The 21,416-nt window shown below is 42.3% G+C and overlaps 1 protein-coding gene and 1 pseudogene across 4 annotated transcripts in view; both read right to left on the bottom strand.

Annotated features, from left to right (window-relative positions):
- Positions 1-21,416, bottom strand: part of GATAD2B (GATA zinc finger domain containing 2B) — a 62,733-nt gene that overhangs the window by 6,345 nt on the left and 34,972 nt on the right. For 2 of the 4 annotated variants that reach the window (XM_039849711.1, XM_039849709.1), the window contains exons 2-3: positions 5,070-5,405; positions 1,107-1,236 (exon numbers count right to left, since the gene is read on the bottom strand). In XM_039849711.1, coding sequence (XP_039705645.1) covers positions 1,107-1,236; positions 5,070-5,404 — 465 coding nt within the window. In that variant the 5' untranslated portion in view covers position 5,405. Of the gene's footprint in view, positions 1-1,106; positions 1,237-5,069; positions 5,438-21,416 lie in introns of those variants that run through there. The other 2 variants (XM_039849710.1, XM_039849712.1) reach the window with 2 other exon arrangements.
- LOC120592278 (uncharacterized) lies at positions 78-196 on the bottom strand (annotated as a pseudogene).

Raw genomic sequence — 21,416 nt, 5'->3', positions numbered from 1 at the left:
TTTTAAAAGGTGAGGCAACCCTTGGTTGACCTCACAGATTGCAAGGACCTTGTCAGCTTATAATCCCTTATTTTTTACGCCTACAGCACCTGGTCTTCCTAGGTGGTCTCCCATCCAAGTACTGACCAGGCCCGACCGTGCTTAGCTTCTGAGATCAGACGGGATCGGACTTGTTCAGGGTAGCATGGCCATAGACCCAAAACATTTCTAACATTAAACACTGAAATAGATGTGAGCTATGTATACATTTAAGAAAAATTAAGAAAAACAAGTAAGGTAATTATTTTTCAACCGGCTTGTTCCAGTCCACGGTCACAAGAGCCTGGAGCGTCTCCTAGCTGCTCAGGGTGCATGGCGAGAGCCGGCCCTGCACAGTGGGACCCAGGCCCAGTCACGCTAGGATAATTCAGACACGCCAGTTAACCTCATGTGCACATCTCTGGGATGTGGGAGGAAATTGGAGGCCCTGAAGAAAACCCACACAGACATGGGGGGGCCAAGCAAACCCCACACAGACACTGGCCTCAGCCAGGAACTGATTTTTTTTTTTTTCTCGTTAACACTGTAAGAAAATGACACTGAACAAAACAGCGTCATTCAAAGAACCTGCTGTCCTCAGAAATGCTCAGGGGACCGACCACACGCATGCCAGTCAGCCAGATTCCCGGCAAAATACAAGGGTGGCCGAAGGGAGACACCGCTTTCCCTTCAAATAATGCTAAATCTTTTAAAGCCGTGTTTCCTCTGGCTACAGATAAGAAACTAAGGAATCCCCTCATATTCTGAGACCCAGGATGGTGTAGGAGGTGTCTTTCCAGCCCAAAGTTCACTTCATGTGACCTGAATTATAAAGCTGTTTTCATTTTCCAGAAATAAAATATACTGACTGCTTTTCTAGACTATCTTTCTCCACTTGATTCTAACGGGGCGTGCCCTTGAGGCTGAGACTCACTTATCCAGTTTCATCAATGGGTAGTTATTTAGATCCAAAACGTAAACCATGAATGAAAACAACAGATGGGGGCTCTTACCGAATTCAACAGAAGCACGACAAACATTTTTCTCTCTTTCTTAGTATCTGTCTTCCCCCCCAGGTCCACCTTTACCTTAAACATCTCTAAGTTGGCTGCTTTGAGTCTTTCTTCCATTCGCGAGCTGGAACGGGGACTGGAAGCCTCATTATCAGACAAAACAATGATGTCTGGGGAGGGAGTTAGCCTTCCTCGGTCTGGCTCACTAGACAAGATAAGGAAAAAATTAAGGTATTCCAACAGTGAAGGTTCACAGAAAAGTTTTAAGAAATTCTTTTCTACACTGGAAAAAGAAATCCAAGGGAACTTTTAGGTCTGTCTCAATTCACCCAAGGGAAGACAGAGAACTCAAATCCTATTAGGATAAAGAAGACACCAAGATGTAAGTGACGATAAAACCTCAGCAAAGATACTTTTCCTGTCTAAATTCCTCACAGAGGCGGTGGAGACAAAGACTGGTTTTACAAATGGAAATAAGAAATGAGCGTTCTTATTTCACTGATTTAAATCAAAATTCAAAATGTTTTCCCCACATCTCACTCTCCTTCAGGTTGTCTCATTAGTTACGTAGGGGCTCGAGAAGAAAATGGCCAGCTTGACAGGGGACAGCAGGGCAAAGGCAGTGGAGCCCACCTGTCCAGCCCAGGTACAGACGATAAGGAGGCAGCTCATCGTACCGGCAACACACGGTCCTGGCTCTCCGAGGGTTTACCAGGACGGAGGTTAATGGCAATTCCAGAGTCTACCCTGTGAAGAGCTAAGGCATGCGAAGGTCCAGCTGTCACTGGCTCGGGGGACCGGACAGCACCAAGCATAACACCCACGGCCTTCTGAAGGGCCGCAACTCCAGAACTCGACATACGGAGCTTACACCTACTTGCCAGAGTTCTACTAAGCACCCTCCCTCAGAAAGAAATGTCTAGAAACGACTCTGAGCCCCAAGTCTTCCAGACTGGCTGCCTGGTTATTAAACACCCCAGTTCTGTCTTTGTGGGGCTAGCCTCAAAGGAATCATACTCGTTTCCCTCAGATGATGAAAAATGGCACCCACCGCTTAAGACCTGGATGACAAGAATCCTGGAAATGCTGACCGAGGGTCTCAGATCGATGACCACATCTTCCTTTCCTCTAATTTCTGAACTCAAAGACGTCTTCCCAGACCCCACTTCGAGATCTCCACTGTGCTGTGGAATGTACAGGCCTAGAGCAATGTGCTCTTAGGTCTTATTTGAACATGCAGCTCGAGCTCTCACCACCCACAGCTCTTCAGTCCTGAGAGCCTCTTTCCCACGTCTCAGGGCTTCTTGTCCCAGCTGCTGTGGCACAGGTACCGTTTGAGCGAGGCACCCGGGATGGCTGGGACAGGCTTTTGATTTCTCAACTGAGTTACGAAAATCAACGAAATTTAGCTGAGAAAACGGAAGAAGGTGACAGGGTAATGGGAATGACTAGTACGCTCGTGGACAGCTCTACAAGCTCGGGTCACAGGCAGCACGCTGATGACGCAGGGTTACAGGAAGAGCTGCTGCTACAGGGAGAGAAGAACCTTTCGCTCTCTAGCTCCAAGTTCCGACAGTAATGCTCAGGCCTGACAAAGCGGTTCACTTTTTGGTGACTTATTTCTCATTTCTATATTCCTTCATCCTCCATCGTCCCAACACTGACATGGGTGACCAATTCTGAGCTCTGCTAGATTTCAACTTCTACTTGATTCCCTAATATTTACACAAAAGATGTTTACATAATGTTCCACTCTGGTCCTGGCTGGATACGTGCATCACAGATTACTTCTAAGCTAAGGCAGTCTTCCTCGCTCAAACGAGTGCCACCTACTGCTTAGGGGCCGCACAGCAACAGGACAGGCAGAGATTCCTGGATGGAGATTTTGGAATTGAGTGAAATTCATCAAGAAGTTGTATCTGAGAGCAACTCTAAATGATATTTTATTTCCAGATATAATCAAACCTACATTTGACAGCACGGGTAAGATAAAGCCCAAGTCAAGTTTAATTCCTCAAAAAAAAAAATACATTTTTTTTTCCACTTTGACCTGGAATTCTAACCTCATTTATCAAACTTTCCAGGGACAGAAATGATTCTGCTACTTTCTCCAACTTATATATATGATTTACAATATTTGGTGTTCTCAAGTATGAAACACTACCTGTCACGGAGACATTGAAAGCCGGGCTTGCTGCTCACATCACATTCGACTCAGACTGGCAGGTTCCCAGAAGCTATAGAATGCCTAACCCTCAACCCAGTAGTAAAAACAACAGAAAGAAAACTGCCATGTCTCTCTAGCATTCCGAAATCGAAGCAGTATTAGTTGCATGCACACCTTACTGCATAGATACATCTTGCCCCAATCATGGGGGAATAAAAAGATACTTAGGGAATTGTGATATGGTTATCATGTCAAAAGCTCTTCTTTCTGCTTCTTAAATTCTTTCTTCCTTTTATCCATATCAACGAAACCATTGTTCTCCTTGCTGAGCAATCTATCAATCTTATTCAGTCTTATAAGAAGCTTGAGGCTAAGTGCAAATCGCTGTCACGATATCTGATGAGAGGGAGGAAGAGAGACACAGGCCCAGAGGGCCTATTTTTGCCATGTGGAACGGGATCTAGATGGTTTGCATCGAGCCTCTCCTCCTGGAGACCACTGAAAACAATTCCCAGTTTCTAGAGGAGCAAGTTTCAGAAGTTCACCCCTCAAAATAAAATTAAAAGCAGTGGTAGGGTTTTCAGAGGAGCCTGACTTTTTAACACAGAATTCATCTGTGATAGCAGACAATTCCAATAACACCGAGGTCTTACCAAAATATGTAATATTGTTTCTGTGAAAAATGCATCTTCAGTTCTGATTTGGGATATGAGGAATCCACCCAATATTTTTCCTCTTCTTCCTCCTCAATGAAGCAGTAGTACTCACTGGCTCCAGAAGGGAAAGGGGGTTCTGGGGGCAATTGGGGTGCTCGGGTGCATGATCTCATTCACCTACTCTCTTTTTTCCCAAAGGATCTAAAGATTAATCTACTTTCATAATATTCTGCTGACACTACCTACAGCTTCCAAGAATTTTTTCCCTCACCCAGGACCACTAGGAAATTTATCTAAAATTTCCTAAGAGTTTCTAATACAACACCAAGAATTATGTTGCCTCACTGGGTGTTCTGGGTAAGGTGATAACCATTCCACCCTTCTTTTTCTTTCTGCATCGGTCTAGCTTAAAGACTCTACTTGGATCAGCTTGAAGACAAAGTCAGAAGACCAGCTGGAGGGCAACCGGACACTGAAGAGTAATTCACAAACTGAATGTTCTTAAAACTACGGTTTGTCTACACTGTGATTCACTGTCAAGGTAGGCTCTGCCTCTAGCCAGTTCTAGGTACCTCTTCTGTGTGCTCTGTAGTTTCAAGTACTCGAGAAGACACCAGAAAAAAGGCCTGTGAAAACTGATGTTGCACGTGAGAGAGAGAGCACAAGCATGAGTGCACACGTGCGAGCGCACGTGTACGCACATGTGGAGGGTGGGGAAAGTGGCACGGATGAAGCAGGGAGGCACAGAGTCACCCCGTGAAGATAACATCCTTGTCCATAAAAGAAAAGACGGCCCAGGATTTCTGGATGTAACAAAAGCTGGGACTCCAAAGTAAACAGATCCAGAAACTCATGGGATGATCTGAAGACCAGGCTGTTTTTCCTCTTAAAATGGCCGTAAGATTAGAGTGAAAGTGTATATTAACTCACTTTTAACTGGGGTATCAGCTCTATAGTGCCTCCTTTATCCAGAAATGACCACTTTGTCTAAAGAGTGAGAACTACGATTTTCTGTATGCTAAGCAAATTTTTGAGGCACCTAGTTTCATTTGGAAACGCGAGGAATTCAGGGTCAATTAAGATGGCACAGATACGACTTCTTTTAAGAAACTTAAGGATGAAAACCACCCTGCTCTCCCTGGAATTCATCCCACTCCCACGAGCTTATAGCTGATGAGACGACCCCGCCCACGGAGGCAGCTGACCCGGCCATACCTCCGCCTGGCGCTCATATCCACGGGCTCGTCACTGATGTTCTCTTTGCCTGGCCTTCCAGCAGTCCTGCTGTCGCCGTGAGGCCTGAGATTCCCGTTGAGTTTCTCTTCATAGCCCTTGACACCACTGCCATCCTGTTTGGTGGGTAACTCATGCGGCACCTCGAGATTTGCCAAATCCTTCCGCTTGAGCAGCGCCAACATTTTCAGACGCTCCATAGCCTCGTGCCCCTCCATTTTGAGTCGCTTGGCCAGGACGTCATCTCGCTCGTCCGCTGGGTCCAAGCTCCGCTTCAATAGATTCAGGCGAAGAGCATCTTCCGTCATTCTGTCCATCCTGTGGAAAGAAGTCAGATCAGAGCTGAGGCCCTTAAAGACAGAAGAAGGGAGTAAAGGTATTAAGAAGATGGAAGTTCAAAGTCAACTCAGCTAACCTCCTACCTGGTATCTTCCTACAAACTAAAGAAACTACAAATACTCTCCAGTCACTGAGGCCCAAACTGCACGCCTGAAGCTCGGCACCACACTCATCTGGACAGTCCATTAAGAGCCGACATCTCAAAAAAGAAACCTTGTTTTGTGCATGCATGCTCGGAGTCAGATGCTTTGATTTTAGCTCTCATGCCAAATTTGTCTCCTGGAAAAGACTCTTATGAATAGGAAGTTCCTCAGGTCACATACACGGACCTTAAATTCGCCTATCTTATGAATGGAGAAACATGAGTAAGATGCATTAGACAAAACGTCTCTAACAGGAAGCCTCAGTTGTCTGGATACAGCAAGTATCAGAGGAGCCTATTGTTAACTGCCCTCAATTCCATACAGACATAGATTCAATACCATAAGATACTTGGCTTTGTTTAATGAAGAACTCAGGTGCTTAGGCTGATAACAGGTTAGTATTTTCTCTACTCATGCAGCAAAATTATTAAAGGCGAGCTAATTATCATTTGCCCTTCTTTGATTTTTTTTTACACTAACGAAATCTAGATGCAGAATTTCTCCAGCACTTTCAGACCCAGGGCTGTTCCCTGGAAGGAAACAGCCAGGAGGCACTGCAAAGACAAAATTCTGAGTCATAGTAACGTAGGTCTGAACTGCTACTTACTTCTATAAGGCCAAACAGTCAATGTTACTTTATCTCCCTGTCTCAATTTCATCTGTAAAAGAGGGCACTTAGATGGTGCTAAACAAAATTTAATTTCTATACCCTTGGGCTATGACTTCCATACCTAAGATATGAGATAAGGCCCGCTAATTCAAACACTCAACTAGTAAGACAGAGGAGACTACCCATGTTAATTGGTGCTCCTGCAAAGAAAAATATGCAAGTGCTTGAGGCATCTTCCTGCAGTGCAGAGTAAAATAACAGCTATTCGATTCTTTTCTGGTTATAATGAAGAAAAAGAGTAACCAACAAAAAAATTTCCAATAAAAAGAAACAGACCTTTTGGAAACCAGAGAAGTCAGAACCCAAATCTCTGAAATTTGGGGGTAATGTTTCTTAATTCTCTTTTTTAAAGGCCAGATTTATGGATATATAATTCACATATCATACAGTTCACCTAAAGTGTATAATTCAATGGTTTTTAGTATATTCACAGTTAAACATCATCACGATTGACATTTTAGAACATTTTCATCATCTCCTCCCTAAAAATCCCATGCTCATTAGCTGTTTTTCTCCCTCCCCCCACCCCATGCCTGTCCATCACAGATTTACTTCCTGTCTCTAAATCTGCTCATTCTGAACTTTTTATATAAGTGAAATCATATGTAGTCTTTTGTGACTGGCTTTTTTCACTTAGCATTATGTCTTTAAAGGTTCATTCATGTTGTGACATGTCATTACTTCTTATCTCTTTATGGATGAATGATATTCCACTGCGTGAATATCTATTTTGTTTTTCCACTTATCAACTGATGGACGTTTGTTTCCCCCCACCCCCCACTTTTTGCTATTATGAATAACGCTGCTGGGAATTTTGTGTACAAGGTTTTGAGCAGCATGTGTTTTCAATTCTCTTGGGCATATACCTAGAAGCAGAATTCCTGTCGTGACTGCTTTCCACAGTGGCTGCACCATTTTACGCTGCTACCAGCAGTGCCCAAGGGCTCCCATTTCTCTGTGTTCTCTTAGCTCTCTTTTTACAGTTTCAGATATAAGGCATATTACATATCATAGAAAAACATTCTTAAGTTACGGGTCTCTTGAAGATTTATTCTGACATGTGTTACTTCTGAAGTGGTTTACCTCTGAAAAGTACCCCCAGATGCAGTGACTGGAGAGCTGAATGTCACATAGAACACCAAAAGCCTAAGCCCCACTGCACAGTGACAGTGTCCTGGGCAACTTGATCAGCACCTTATGTTGAGAGCACAACTGAGAATACTGTGGGGAGGTGTGGAGGATGGGAAGAGTGTGTCATTCAACTAATTATGCACCTACATGCAAAAAAAAACTTCAGGAAAGTACACAGCAAGATATAGAAATGTAAATTAATACAGTTCAGTGTTCTAAGCTTTGAGATAAATTATGTTCGCGAGCACTGAAAATCTATGACAAAAACTCAATAACCCAGAGCTAAATGGAGTTTGGGATGCTATCATTATCTTGGCTTCGTGAGCAGTTATACAAACAAGTGAAAGCAGTTCACATAATCCCCCTTATTCTACTACAAAGACGCAGATACCCTGAAAGTTTGGAGAAACCAGAACCAGACCGTTGAATGCCTAAGGTAAGTAATCTTTCCCAAGCGATGGCTTAACAACTCTGACCAAATTTTCCTTGCCCAGTTTTTTTTTTTAATTGAGGTAACAGTGGTCTATGACATTCCATAACTCGTGTGTACAACGTCCGTATCCACTACAGCGCGCTCACCACCCCATGTCTCGTTTTCACCCGTCACCATGCCATGGCTCCCTTTACTCACTTCGCCCTCCCCCATCCCTCTGCTAGCCACCGGCCTGCTGTCTGTATCTAGGGGTTAGATTTTGTTTTGTCTGTTGTTTATCTTCTACACACGAGTGAGATCATAGGGTGTCTGTCTTTGTCTGCTTCCCTCAGCATTAACACCCTCGTGGTCCGTCCACCTGATGCGAACCCCTTGCCCACTCTGGGCCTTACAGACCTACCAGCCCCGACTGCACGCGCTCCTAGCTACGCCTACCACAAAACCCAGGAGAACACGAATCCATCCTGGAAACGTCACGCCAAGTAGGCCAGACACAGAAGGACAGACATTTTACGGTTTCACTCACATGAGGTACCCAGAACAGGCAAATTCCCAGAAACCGAAAGTAGAGGTTGCCAGCAGCTGAGGTGGTGGGGAGCCTGTGCGGGGTATTATTTAATGGGAACAGAGTCCCTGGGATGAAGAAAAAGTTCTTAAAATAGACAGTGGTAATGGTTGTGTAACACTGTAAATGTACTTAAAGCTGCTGAACTATACACTTAAAACGGTAAATTTTACGTTACGTATATTTTGCCACAATAAAAAAATTTCTTAAAAATTCGATGTAAGAGAGCCTGATTAAAAATGGCACAATCTTTTTGAGATTATAGAAATGTTTTAAAACTGGGCTGTGGCGATAGCTAGCTGCACAACTCTATAAATTTACCGAAAAATAAAAAATAAAATCACTGAATCGTACACCTACATTATACTCCAATAAAGATGTAAAATATTCAACGTAAACTTGTCACACATAAATTCCTTTCAAAAACAAAACAAAACAAAACTTCTGTAAAATGACTGGTGTTATGTTGCCTTTTAAGGCCTAACCAATCTTTTTTGTTTCTTCTGGGCTGCTAATAACAACTAATATTTCTTAGGTAGTTACTTAAAAGCCAAACATGCTACTAGCCACTTTGTCATGTATATTTATTTAAATTTCCTCAACAAGTTACTAAGAGGTAGTATCCCTACTTTACAGGTTGGGACAAGTGTCAAATCCAGAATCCCAAGACTGCAAAGTTTTAGACAGTGAATCTGGAATTCCAACACTGGTCTAGCTCACTTCAAAAATCTGATACAGTACGTCTCCCAGCTCAAAGTTAGATTAGCTTAAGAAGCGGTGTTGTATATTCACGTGTTTACACATCCATCCATTCCCCCCACCACCACCCCAAATATTAAGTGTATATTATGTGCCACGTTCAGGGTTTGAGGTGTGAGGAATAAAGGTAAAAAAAGACTCAGTTACTGTCCTTTAACAATTTCATTCCGACAGGAGACAAGTGTGCATATAACTTAAATACACACTCGGATGTTCACATGAGCTAATTCTCCTGCTGTCCTATATCCTGCTTTTCTTCCTCATATTTCAGTGAAGAGAATTCAATTCATCCAGAGGCAAAAACTAGAAGCCTGGGAATCATCCTTGATTGTTCCTGACTCTTAAATCTAAGTTACCAAGTCCAATCAATTCTACTCTCTTCCTCTGAATGTGAAAGAGAAAATACGTAGCCCCAGCCCCGCTGTGACGAGGGAAGGCAGCTTACAGACACAGCAGGCCCTGGGTGGTGGAGCACTGAGATGCGAGCTAATTACAGATGACTACCCTGAAGCCAGGCTCTGGATCCCCCTGACGTAGGCCAGTACACTCCCTTAATGTCTTAGCCAGTGTGAGCTGGGTTTTCTGCTACCTAAACTGAAAACACCCTAACAGAAAACTGTTAGAAATGCCAACGTGAAATCAAGGTGAAGATATCCTTTAAACAGGTGCACGTGCGGCAAACACACAGAAGAGCCAGAGCTGGAGACAGATAAATACTTGAACAGGTAAAAGAGGTAACCGAAGGGAATGTATGGGGATGAGAGAAACTACCCAGAAAAAAAATGAAACACAGAAACAAAAGAGCCAAGGACAGATCCTTGGGCAATACATATATTTAAGGGCTGGCTGTTCAGAGAACCGGGGGATGAGGAGAGCATGACATGTCGACAGGTTAGTTTCGAGAGTAGTTAACTGTGTCTGACAATTACAGCAGAAAGTGCCCAGCTTTAAATTTACTGCTGACTTGTAAAAACGAGAACGACCAGAAGGTAACACACGTGTTGGTCGGGTTTCAATCACTGCCAAAAACCAGTCTTTTCTGCAAACCAAAATCCGGGTCTGCAGGAAGGACTCAGAGGGTGCTGAGAGGGAAGAGAACGGAGGGAGAGAGACTGAGCAAAATGAATGAACATCTACCAAGTGCCGGCTACTTACCAGGCGATGTACAAGGTGCTCTGTATCTGTTCTCTCATCTAGCACATCGGAAGATTAACAGAAAAACTGAAATTGTCAGCAAAGTTAAAAAACCTCCAATTCTCAAAAATGATGAAATGTAAGCCTATAATAATTTACCATGACTTTAAAAGTTTAAAGTAGCAATAGTCTCAAAGATCATGGTACTTCATGAAGAGTTTTCAGTATTTATACTGAACAAGACGCAACAGTCCTTACAAAGCAAAACAGTATTTCTTAAACATAAAAAATACATTTTAAAGGAGTATTTTGGTTTCAAAATTCTAAGCGGCAATGAAAGCATTTTCTTTTAAAGAAAATTCTAAGAAAATTAATAAGCAAAAAAATATTTTCGTTTCTTGTTTCCACTATTTTTTCTTACTGATGATCTCTGTCCCTCTGACCCAGCCTCCAAACGGTTGCAATATACAGCTGAGAATTTCGCTGCTGAAGAAACTGCATGTGCTCTTTATGGTGAAATATTTTAGCATGGAGATAAGCACGGAGGATAATGAAAGTCAAATCTTAATATTCTGTCCCTATTGTATGTTTTAATGTGACTTTTTATTTTGGAATAATTACACGTTCTTATGAAGTTTCAAGAAAAACACAGAAAGATCCCATGTACCTTTACCTAGCTTCCCCCGATGGCAACACCTTGCAAAACGAGCACGTGATGCCACAGCCGAGGCATCGACAGTGATGTAGCCGATCGTGTGGATTCGGTTCCACACAACTGCACCACATCTGCGGGTGCGCACACCCAGCGCGGTGAAGCTCCAGAATGCTTCCGTCGCCTCGAGGATCCCTCACGTCGCCCTTTTGTAGCTGTACCCACCCCTTCCCCACAGCCACCCAAGCACACCCCAAACTTCGGTGGTCACTGATCTGTTTTCCATATTTAAAATCTTCTCTTTTCAAAAACATACAATCGGAAGCGCGGATAGCGCGCGATGCTGGAATGCCCTTCCCGGGGCCCAGGCCAGGGCGCCCCGCTCCACGGCCGGACGCGCCGCGTCTCCTCGCCTGCCGAGGGACGGCTGGTGGCGTCTAGTTTTTTGCTATAACAAATAAAGCTACTAGAAACATCCACATACAAGTTTCTGTAGGAACCTAAGTTTTCGTTTATCTGGGATAAATGCCCGAGAGTACGAATGCCGCGTCACATGAAAAAGGAATGTTTATTTTTACGAGAAGCTGCCGGTCAGTTGTCCAGAGTGGTCGCACCACCGGATAGTTCTCCGGGCGATGTTTGAGAAATCCCGTTTCTTCCTATCCTCACTAGCATTTGTTGTTGTCGTCATTCTTTTTTATTTAAGCCATTCTGATAGATGTGTTGTGGTATTTCACTGTGGTTTTAATTTCCATTTCCCTAATGGCTAATGATGTTGAACATCTTTTTGTGTTTATTGCCATCTGCAAATCCTCTTTTGTGAAATTTCTGTTCGTGTCTTTTGCGCATTTCTTTTTTTTTTTTTACTCTTGAGTTTTGAGAGTTCTTTACATATTCTAGACCCTAGTCATTTGTCATATATGTGGCGGCTTCCTATTTTTAGTGAAATTAAACATTACAGATGCAGTTGAAACACCCTGTGTAAGTTCACCCCAGACTATTCTCTACCTTCTCTACTCCTTCCTTCCCAGAGAAAGGCATTATGACGACTGTGTTACGATTATGTTACGATTCTCATGAACTTTTTATAAATTTTATATATATCCAAAATAATATACGGTATAGTTTGTGTATTTTTGTATATTACACTTAAAAAAGTAGCTCTTACACATATCCCTTTTTATTTTGCTTTTCAATGTTTAATTTTTCAATGTTTAAAATTTATCCAAATAAACGCAGGAAGCTCTAGTTCATTTGTTTTAACTGGTATGTAGAACTCCACAGCAAAAACACACAATTTAATAATCCATTCTCCGTTTCAATGTTTAGGCAATTTGTAGATGTTAAAACCAAAGCTACGAGCTCCACTTCCAGCCAAGATGATGTAACATGATGTACCCTCTCGCCTGAAGTAACAACAAAAGAACCCCAGACAAAATACATGAAACAAGGGTCTCAAGACAGTAGACATTAGGGAACGAAGGACAGTGATCCCAGAGGAACAAGAGACAAACGAAGAGAGCTCTACGACTGCCCCGTTAATCGCCTTGAGAGTTTCTGGGACACTGTGTGGGGAGGAGAAGATGCGGTGGACCCAGGCAGACTCCTGAGCTGGAGAGATGGAGGTGAGGTCGCTGTGAGACCGAGGCGGCTAGGGTCCAGAAAGGACAGAGTGCCGCAGACGAGAGCGTGCGGAGAGATGGCTATAATGAGACAGACAGATAAGAAGTGTGGAAGAGCACGCGGAAAGACTGGAAGCCTCATAAACTGCTAATGAGAATGGAAAATGGAAAAGAGCTTGGCAGTCCCTCACAAAGTGAAACAGAGTCACCCTACGACCCAGCGATTCCACTGCTAGATATATACCCAAGAGAACTGAAAACATTATCTCTACACAAAAATTTGTACATGAGTGTTCATAGCAGCACTATTCATAATATCCAAAAAGTGGAAATGACCCAAATGTCCCCAACTGATGAACAGATAAACAAACGTGGCACTTCCACACAATGGTATACAGCAATAAAAAGTAATGAAGTACTGACATGCGTTATAACATAGATGAAACTTGAAAACACTGTGCTAAGTGAACAAGTCAGCCATAAAAAGCATATACTGTACGGGTCCATTTACATGAAAAGTCCAGAAAAGGCCTGGAATAGAATGGAAACAGAAAGTAGGTTAGTGGTTGCCTAGAACTGAACAGGGGGTAAAATGGGGAATGACGACTAATGGGTAGGGGGTTTCTCTCTGGGGAGATGAAAGCACTCTCATCTTAGACTGTGGTGACAGCCGCACACCTGCGAGCACACGCAGACCAGAGAACTGTGTACTTCGAGTGGGTGAATTTTACTGTGTGCAAAATATATCTCGATACAGATGCTAAAAAGAATACAATGGAAGATCGATATTATAGAAAAAAAGATTAGTGAACTAGAAGACAGAAGACATACCAACAAAAATTATCTAAAATCAAAGATGAAAAAGGCAACAACCAATAAGAGGACCAGGGGACCAGGGAACAAATTGAAGCAGCCTAATGTACAGATAACTGAAGCATCTCAAAAAAGAGGGGGAGAGCAGGTAGAAAAAATATATGAAAAATGGCCAAAATGAATAAACCATGAGAACTATAAACCTATAAATCCAAGAAGCTTAAGAAACAAAGCACGAGAAGCAAAGAAAACTATACCAAGACATGTCATAATGAAATTGCTTGAACTACAAAGTCTTAAAAGCTGCTGGGGCACACAAGCGACGTGTTATGTGAAGATGAGAATAACACATATTTTCTGCTGGAAACAGTGCAAAAGAGAAGACGGCAACATCTTTCAAATACCAAAAAAGAAAACCTGACTACCTACAATACCATACTTGTCAAAATATATCTTTTAAAAACAAAGGTGAAATAAGGACCTTTTCAGTCATTTTAACTTCCTTTACCAATCTTCTTTACAATATTTATATCTTAAAAGTTCCTCCAATTATGGCCGCAAAGTTTATTTTGTCTGTCATTAATATGGAAACATCAAATTTCTGGTTATTTGCCTGGAACATTTTTCCGTTCTTAACTTTTAAACTTCTGTGTCTTTTTGACAGCATCAACCCAAATTTGTTTTTCCATTCAGTCTGATAATCTGTTTCTTCAGCTGGCTAGTTTAGTTCATTTACATTTATTATGATGATTACTAATATATTGGTTTTATTTATATCATCTTCTGTTCATTCTACTATCTTACTTGTTCTGTACTTTCTCAGTCTGACTTATTTCACTTAGCATAATGCCCTCAAGGTCCATCCATGTTGCCACAAATGGCAAGATTTCCTTCTTTTCTTTACGGCGCGCGTGTGCGTGCGTGTGCGCGTGCGTGTGTGTGTGTGTGTGTGTGTGTGTGTGTGTGTGTCTATTTTCTTCACTCATTCATCCATCAATGGACACTTAGGTTGCTTGCATGTCTCGGCTATTTTAAACAATGTAGTAATAAACTTGGGAGTACATGTATCTTTGAGTTAGTATTTTCATTTTCTTCAGATAAATACCCAGAAGAGGAAATACTGGATCATATGGTAGTTCTATCTTCAATCTTTTGAGGATCCCCCATACTGTTTTCCACAGTGGCTGCACCACTTTACATTCCAACCGACAGTACGCAAGTGTTCCCTTCTGTCCACATCCTTGCCAACACTTATTTCTTGTCTTTTTGATAACAGCCATTCTAACAGGTGTGAGGTGGTATCCCGTCATGGTTTTGATTCACAGGTCCCTGATGACTAGCGGTGTTGAGCACCTTTTCACATGCCTGTCGGCCACCTGTACGTCTTCATGACCATTTGTTCTTACACTCCTGCACGAGCTTCTTCTCATCTTCCTAACTGTAGGTGTGCCCTTGGGCTCAATCTTGTACCTTTTCTTCATCTGCACTAACTCCCCACATAATCTCACCTATTCCTATGGCTTTATTTAGCATCTTAATGCTAATCCCCAAATTTATGTTCCCAGCCCTCATCTCCTTATATTCTCTCTCTATATTCAGCTGCCTAACTGATACCTCCATCTGAGTGTCTAACAGGCATTTAATGAACTTACGTCCAAAGCCGAATTCTTGAACTCCTCGGATAAAAACCTTCTCCTCCCGTAGTGTCCCCCACCTCAGTAAATGACACTGCCATTCAACCAGCTGCTCAGAACCAAACACTCTGGAGTCCTTCCTGGTTCCTCTTCCTCACGCCAGACACGCATTCCATCTGTGAATTCTGTCAGCGCTCCCTTCCAAATGTATGTTAAATCTGAGCCCTCATCACGGCTCTCAGGTGATCAGCCCAGTCCCAGCTGTCATCATCTCCCGCCCAGACTCGCGCGATTCTTTCTCACTTTGTTTCTACTCTTGCCCCCAGTCTCTGGAGACTGAAGCCAGAGTGATCGTTCTAAAATTTAAGTGAGATCATATCGACGCCTTTGCTCAAAACGCTTTCATGGCATCTGTGGTGGTTTACAAAGACTGTCTCCCCAGATTCTCTGAAACCCCTCAATCAGGAGCAGGAGGTAACTGTGCCACCATCCCTGGAAGCTGGGCGGCTCCGTGACCGCTCCCAGTAGTGGAGAACAGCGGAAGTGGTGCTGGGTGACTTCTGCCTCTGGATCCTAAAACTCAATGTAACTTCTGCCCTGTCCACTGAACACTGAAGTCTGGGGCCCTGAACTGCTTTCTGAGAAGTGCAGCTGTCCTGAGGCCACCATGCTGTGAAGAAGCAAAGCCTCGGGGAGAGGTCACCTGTGGACACTTCAGACGCTGGCCTACTCTTTACCACAGCCCAGGCACCTCAGACATGTCAGTGAACGAGCCCTGAGCTGACTCCAGCCCCCCGTGAACACATCTTCCCAGCTCCTGCATCTTCTTAACTGCACCCCCAGACACGGTGAAGCAGAAAGCCGTCATCACTGTGCCCAATTTAAAATACTTCCTCACTGACAGAACCCAAGAGCATAATAAAATAGCTGCTTTAAATCACTGAACTTGGGGGTCATCTGTTACAGCAGAATAGCGTTCCAAGTCTCCACCACAGTCCACAAGGCCCTACATAATCTGGACCATGGCAGGGTGACTTTCCGCCTCCCGTCACCCTCCCACCGCACTTTCCAGTCACTTCAGCCTCCTTGTTCTCCCAGGAGCCACAGGGCTGGCTGGCTCGCCTCCTTCAGATCTCACAGAGCCTTTCCCTACTGTGTCTGTTAAGGGAAAACAAACATCGCACCTCCCATTACTACTCTCAGCCCCTTTCAATGCTTTCACAGTCTCCTTCACGCTAAATACGACCTACCACCTGGCATCGTCCACCTCTTTAGATATGTTTGGTTCTTTTTTCAAATCTGTCTCCCTCAAAGTATTTTTTCTTATCTTTTCAAATCTTTTTATTTAATAGTTTAAATATATTTATTTTATGGACTATAGTAAATTGATCTATTATTTGAAGTCCTCAGCTCCTGCTGTTTGTTATATCTGTGACTATTGTTCATGGCAGATGAATTGTTTTCTTGGGCTTTTTGTCACTTTTTAATTTGAGCCTTGTCTTCATTGGGACTTTATCTGTAAGAATCCCGTATGGCTTGGATTGTGGACTTGTTCCTCCAAAGTAGTTTTTCATATGCTTCTGCCAGTTACCCCAAGGGTATAAAGGGTTCTGAACAATTTTTTATGTTTATTTCTTAGCTCGGGGGATTACAGATGAAAATAATTTAAATCCACAGGGGAGTAGGCCCATACTTAAATTTTCAGGGGATAGTCTCACCCACCCCTAGTCATAGTCTAGGCTGAGACACAGAAGTTCCCTTGTCTCCTTGAACTGGGGGATGGAATTTTTATGGTCACCTCTCCTCCCTGAGCACGAGCCTTTAAGGCTCCTGGCTCTCAACAGGGAGTCTCATCTCTAACTCTGCTCCACACAGGCCGAACGCTTTGTATCTGGGCCCCTCGTGAGCATGAAAATCAGGTCTTTTGGTTACGAAGACGAGAAAAGCCCCAGAACTGCCACAGCAGTAATGTCACACGCGCTGCTCGTATTCAGTTCCCCTTTCATTTGTGGTCCCTGAGGGTTTCCCTTACTTCTTTCAGGCTCTGGTATGCATTTTGAAGAGGAAACTTTTTTTAAAGTTTATTATATTTTATCTAGCATTACTAGGTGTTTTTTAATGGAACTGCCAATGGCTTTAAGGTTATATGGTCTGCCACACTCCAGAGTCAAAAATGAAGGCCTGGAAGTTTTAAAATTTTCTTAATAACTAGTTCAATATATTTTCAGAGCAGACAGGTCTCCCAGTTTCAAAGAAACAAAATAACTCCACAGACTACCAACTGCAAAAAGGAAAAAAGACCTTAACAATGGCAAGATCTTGCTGTCACCTTAACCCAGGAATTAAACTTGGCAGTGCAAACAGTGAGACAATTGGATATTGTGTGCCTCCTGATGTGATGCAGTATGAAGTACACAGGATCTCCTATAAAGTGTTTTTGCCAAAACAGAACCTTTACACCAAAGTCCAGTTTACAGAAAATACAGAAAATCAGAGAACAAGCTAAATAATACCATATGGAAACAATCTGACAAGTTTACAATGCAGAACATGATGCAAAATCAACATGAGCCCGGTCTCCTCAAATGTTGATACAAAAAAGGGGGAAGGGAATGTAGACCGTTCTAGATTACGAGACGCAGACATACCAAATGCAACGTATAATATTTGACTGGATCTTGGTTTAAAAAGAAAAGCTACAAAAGATACTACTGAGAACAACTGGGGAAATTTCAAATGGACTGGATGTGTTAGATATTAGGGAACTGGTGTTAATTTTCTCAGGTGTGATAATGGTATTGTGGTTGAATGGAAAATTGTCCTTATTTTTTGCAGAAGCAACTGTATTAGTTTTCTATGGCTGTTTTAACAAATCACCGCAAACAACACAAATTTACTATCCTACAATCTGGAAGTCAGAAGTCTGTCAGGGTCTCGCTGGGCTAAATTCAGGGTATCGGCAGGACTTCTACATTCCTTCTGGAGTTTTCAGAGGAGTGTCCATTTTTTTTGCCTTTTCCAGCTAAGGACTGGCTGCTTTCCTTGGCTCCTAGCCATTTCTCCACCTTCAAAGCAAAGTTACCAATGTTGGACCCACGTTGCCTCACGCTGCCACCTGACTCTCCTCAGCTTTTTTCTACTTTAAGGGCCCCTGTGATTACACTGGGCCCACCTGGATAATCCAGAAAAATATCCACGTTTCAAGGTCAGCTGATCAGCAGCCTTAATTGCATCTGCCATCTTAATACCCCTTTGCCATGAAACCAACATATTCACAGGTTCCGGGAATTAGGATGTGGACATCTTGGGGGAAGGGGCACTATTTTGCCTAACATGGGAATCTTACATATTTAGAGGTAAAATATAAACTTACTTTAAAATGGTTCAGAAAAAACTATGTTACATATAAATGAAGCACATATGGCAAAACACTCATTGTTGACTCAAGATGGTAGTAATATAGCTGTTAATCATACTATTCTTTATATTTTTCTATAATCATTTTCAATTTTTTTAAAAATTGAAAAGTTTTAGATTGTTTTAATTAAAAAAATAAGCCAGACAGACACCGGAGAGCAGTATGGCAGAAGAATACAGGTAGTGCATGGCACTCAGCTGGGCTGCAATATCGAGGTGAAGTGCAGGCAGACCTCTTGATACTATCTATGGGTAGGCTACCTGCTGAGCCTGTGAGGGATTAAGGTGCTCTTTACATGCAAATGACAGGGTCCCAATTGAAGAGCGGGCTCATTCTCTATGTTAGTTGTCACAGTCCTACTAATTGCCTTAAGGAAAAAACAACACATCAGATAAGAAATCTGGACCCTTTATGTCTCGCTTTTATATTTAAAAAGGAATAAATAGTATGCTTTACAATTCTTTATAAAGAACTAAAAAAATATGTAGCTCTGACTTGCCTTTGTTAGTGTCTTCATAGAAACGAGATTCCCTTTCCTACCGCAGGCACCAATAAGACTAGTTGCACCTGATAAAATTTTCATGTAGATAAAATATGTAATGATTAGTCACCAAATTTACTCTGTTCATCTATTCAAATCAGAAAGTGGAGTGGTAAAAAGAAAGAAGAGATACAGGGAGAATTCAGAGGACAGAAATCTATGGGGTTCAGAACGGGATAGTCTGGTAAATATATATATATATATATTTTTTTTTTTTGACATTTACAAAAGGAAGTGCTGAAACCATCACCCACTCTTATATTTGAAGAAGAGGCAATTCCTGATTTGCTTTCTGCCACTGGGAGACATCGATCAGCCAGAGGTCTAAGATCTGTTCACTCTCACATAATATTTTAAATAAATCCAAATCTGACAATCCAATAATACAGAAAGAAGGTTGGCGGAAATAAGAACCTCCATTTAAATGAAGGGGTCAAGTGAAGATTCTCTTGAAATAATTTGGTTTTGAAGCATCTAGTATGTACATAGTAATTTGAGAATGAATTCGAGGATCATATAGTAACTGAGAAATCTAGAGACGTGTTTACCTTCAAATAAAGAAGAAGGACCTAGTAATGAGCATGTTAAAACATGGAGGACCTGAGAATATAATCTAGGTCCCAGTTTTTATTCCTTCACCCTTCCTACAAGATTCTTCTTGCTTCTGCCTCGTGAGTTACAAGATTGTGAGAGGCATCCTTTCCTCTATCAGTCTTACTCCTTCTTTCGTATTCCATATTTACAATAGATGCCATCATTCCCTTTGATCAAGTTAGAAAACCTGAAGCCATGTGAGATACTTCTGTCTACTTCACTCATTCAACAAATAACTTTTCATAGATTCTAACATACATATTTTCCTTGATTTTTAACCTCTGATATCAGGGTATGTCCTATAATCAACAGCATCTAACAACTGACAGCATCTTTTCTTTCTCATTCGTCCATAAAATAGTTCTTATTCGTTCCTAAAATCAATGGCATGCATCTTATATTCCCTGAAATGCAGTATTTATGAAATGCCAGCATCATTCTAGGCTCTGAGGATACAATACTGAAGTCTCTATACTCATGGACTTAACATCCTAGTGGGGAAAAGAAATAATACGTCAATAATACGCGCATGTAAAGTAGTGATAAGCACCTTGGGAAAAAACTAAGCGTAAAAAGGGGATAGTGTGTTAGATGTGGAAAAAGCCTATTCTTAAAAGCACAGGTGAGAAAGTCCTGTCTAAAGAGACAACATTGGAGATAAGTGAGGAAGTGAGCTATGCACGTCTCTGGGAGGGAACTTAACAGGTAGAGGCAACAAGAATGCTACTGGGTATGCGCTTAGCATGTGCAAGAAACAGTAAAAGGTGATGATGAAGCGCCACATCTAAGAGGGAGAGCAGCAGGAGATGAGGCAAGACAGAGAGTCCGGGGCCAAGTCATGTCTGGTCTTGCATCACAAGCATCAGTTAGGATATACCTTGAAAGAAAGGCCGTTAGAAATGCTGATGTACCGCGTGTGAAACAGGAGGAAAAGAGGAGTCAAGGACGACCCCAAGGCTGTTAACTCTACAGCTGAGTGAATGATGATGCCTTTTATGAAACTGGTGAATTTGGCAGGTTTGGAGTAAAAATGAAAAGGAGAGTTTTAATATGTTAAATCTGAAATGCCTAGAAGATACAAATCTAGAGTTAAGAAGAGATGTTTGGGATGAAGATACAAGTTCAGGCCTCATAAACAAATACAGACAAAAGTTGAAGTCATCTTTCATGACAAAAATACTTTAAGGAGTGAGTGTAAACAGAGAAGAGGTCTGAGGACCGAGCTTTGGGGATACAGCAACACTGACAAATTGAAGAGAACCACCAAAGAAGACTGAGGAGTGGTCCGTGAGGCAGGAAGAAAACGAGGTCCGAGCAGTGTACTGGGAGCCCAGTGCCCTTTCTTCCACAATCTAAATATCTCTCAGTATCTCTAAAGATGCAAATACCTCCGGAGTCTCTCCATTCTTTCCAACTTTCCTGCCGCTCCTCAGTTCAGGATGTCGTCTTTTCTCTCCTAATCCACAGCAAATACTTTAAGTGATCTTGAGGTCTCAGTATACAAGGTCCATCCCACCCCACTGCCCCCATTCATCTTCCATAGAGCCCATAAAGTGATCTTCAAAAAAAATCCAATTGTACCAACCCACCATTAAAAATACCGAAGCAGCCCCATTACCTCCAACAGCACACAGGTCCTGACCTCATCTGGTTATTTACTTCTGCAACCTGAACTTCGGCTCCTCCTGCCCCTAAGTATTTCCTGTGCTAGGTGCACCAACATATTCATGCATCCAAGTTTTTCTATGTGCTATTTCCTTTACCTAGTAAACCTTCCAACTCTTATCTTAAGATTATATATATAAAGGCATTTCTTTTATGAGTAGGGTGACAAGTATCCAAGTCTGCATGAGACAGTCCCAGTTTATGCCTGCTGTCCCC

The sequence above is a fragment of the Pteropus medius genome, unplaced genomic scaffold (assembly GCF_902729225.1).
Source record: "Pteropus medius unplaced genomic scaffold, Ma_sr-lr_union100, whole genome shotgun sequence".
In the NCBI taxonomy this organism is placed as follows: domain Eukaryota; kingdom Metazoa; phylum Chordata; class Mammalia; order Chiroptera; family Pteropodidae; genus Pteropus; species Pteropus medius.
The sequence above is the reverse complement of the archived record's forward strand: the minus strand, read 5'-3'. Positions and strand labels throughout refer to the sequence as shown.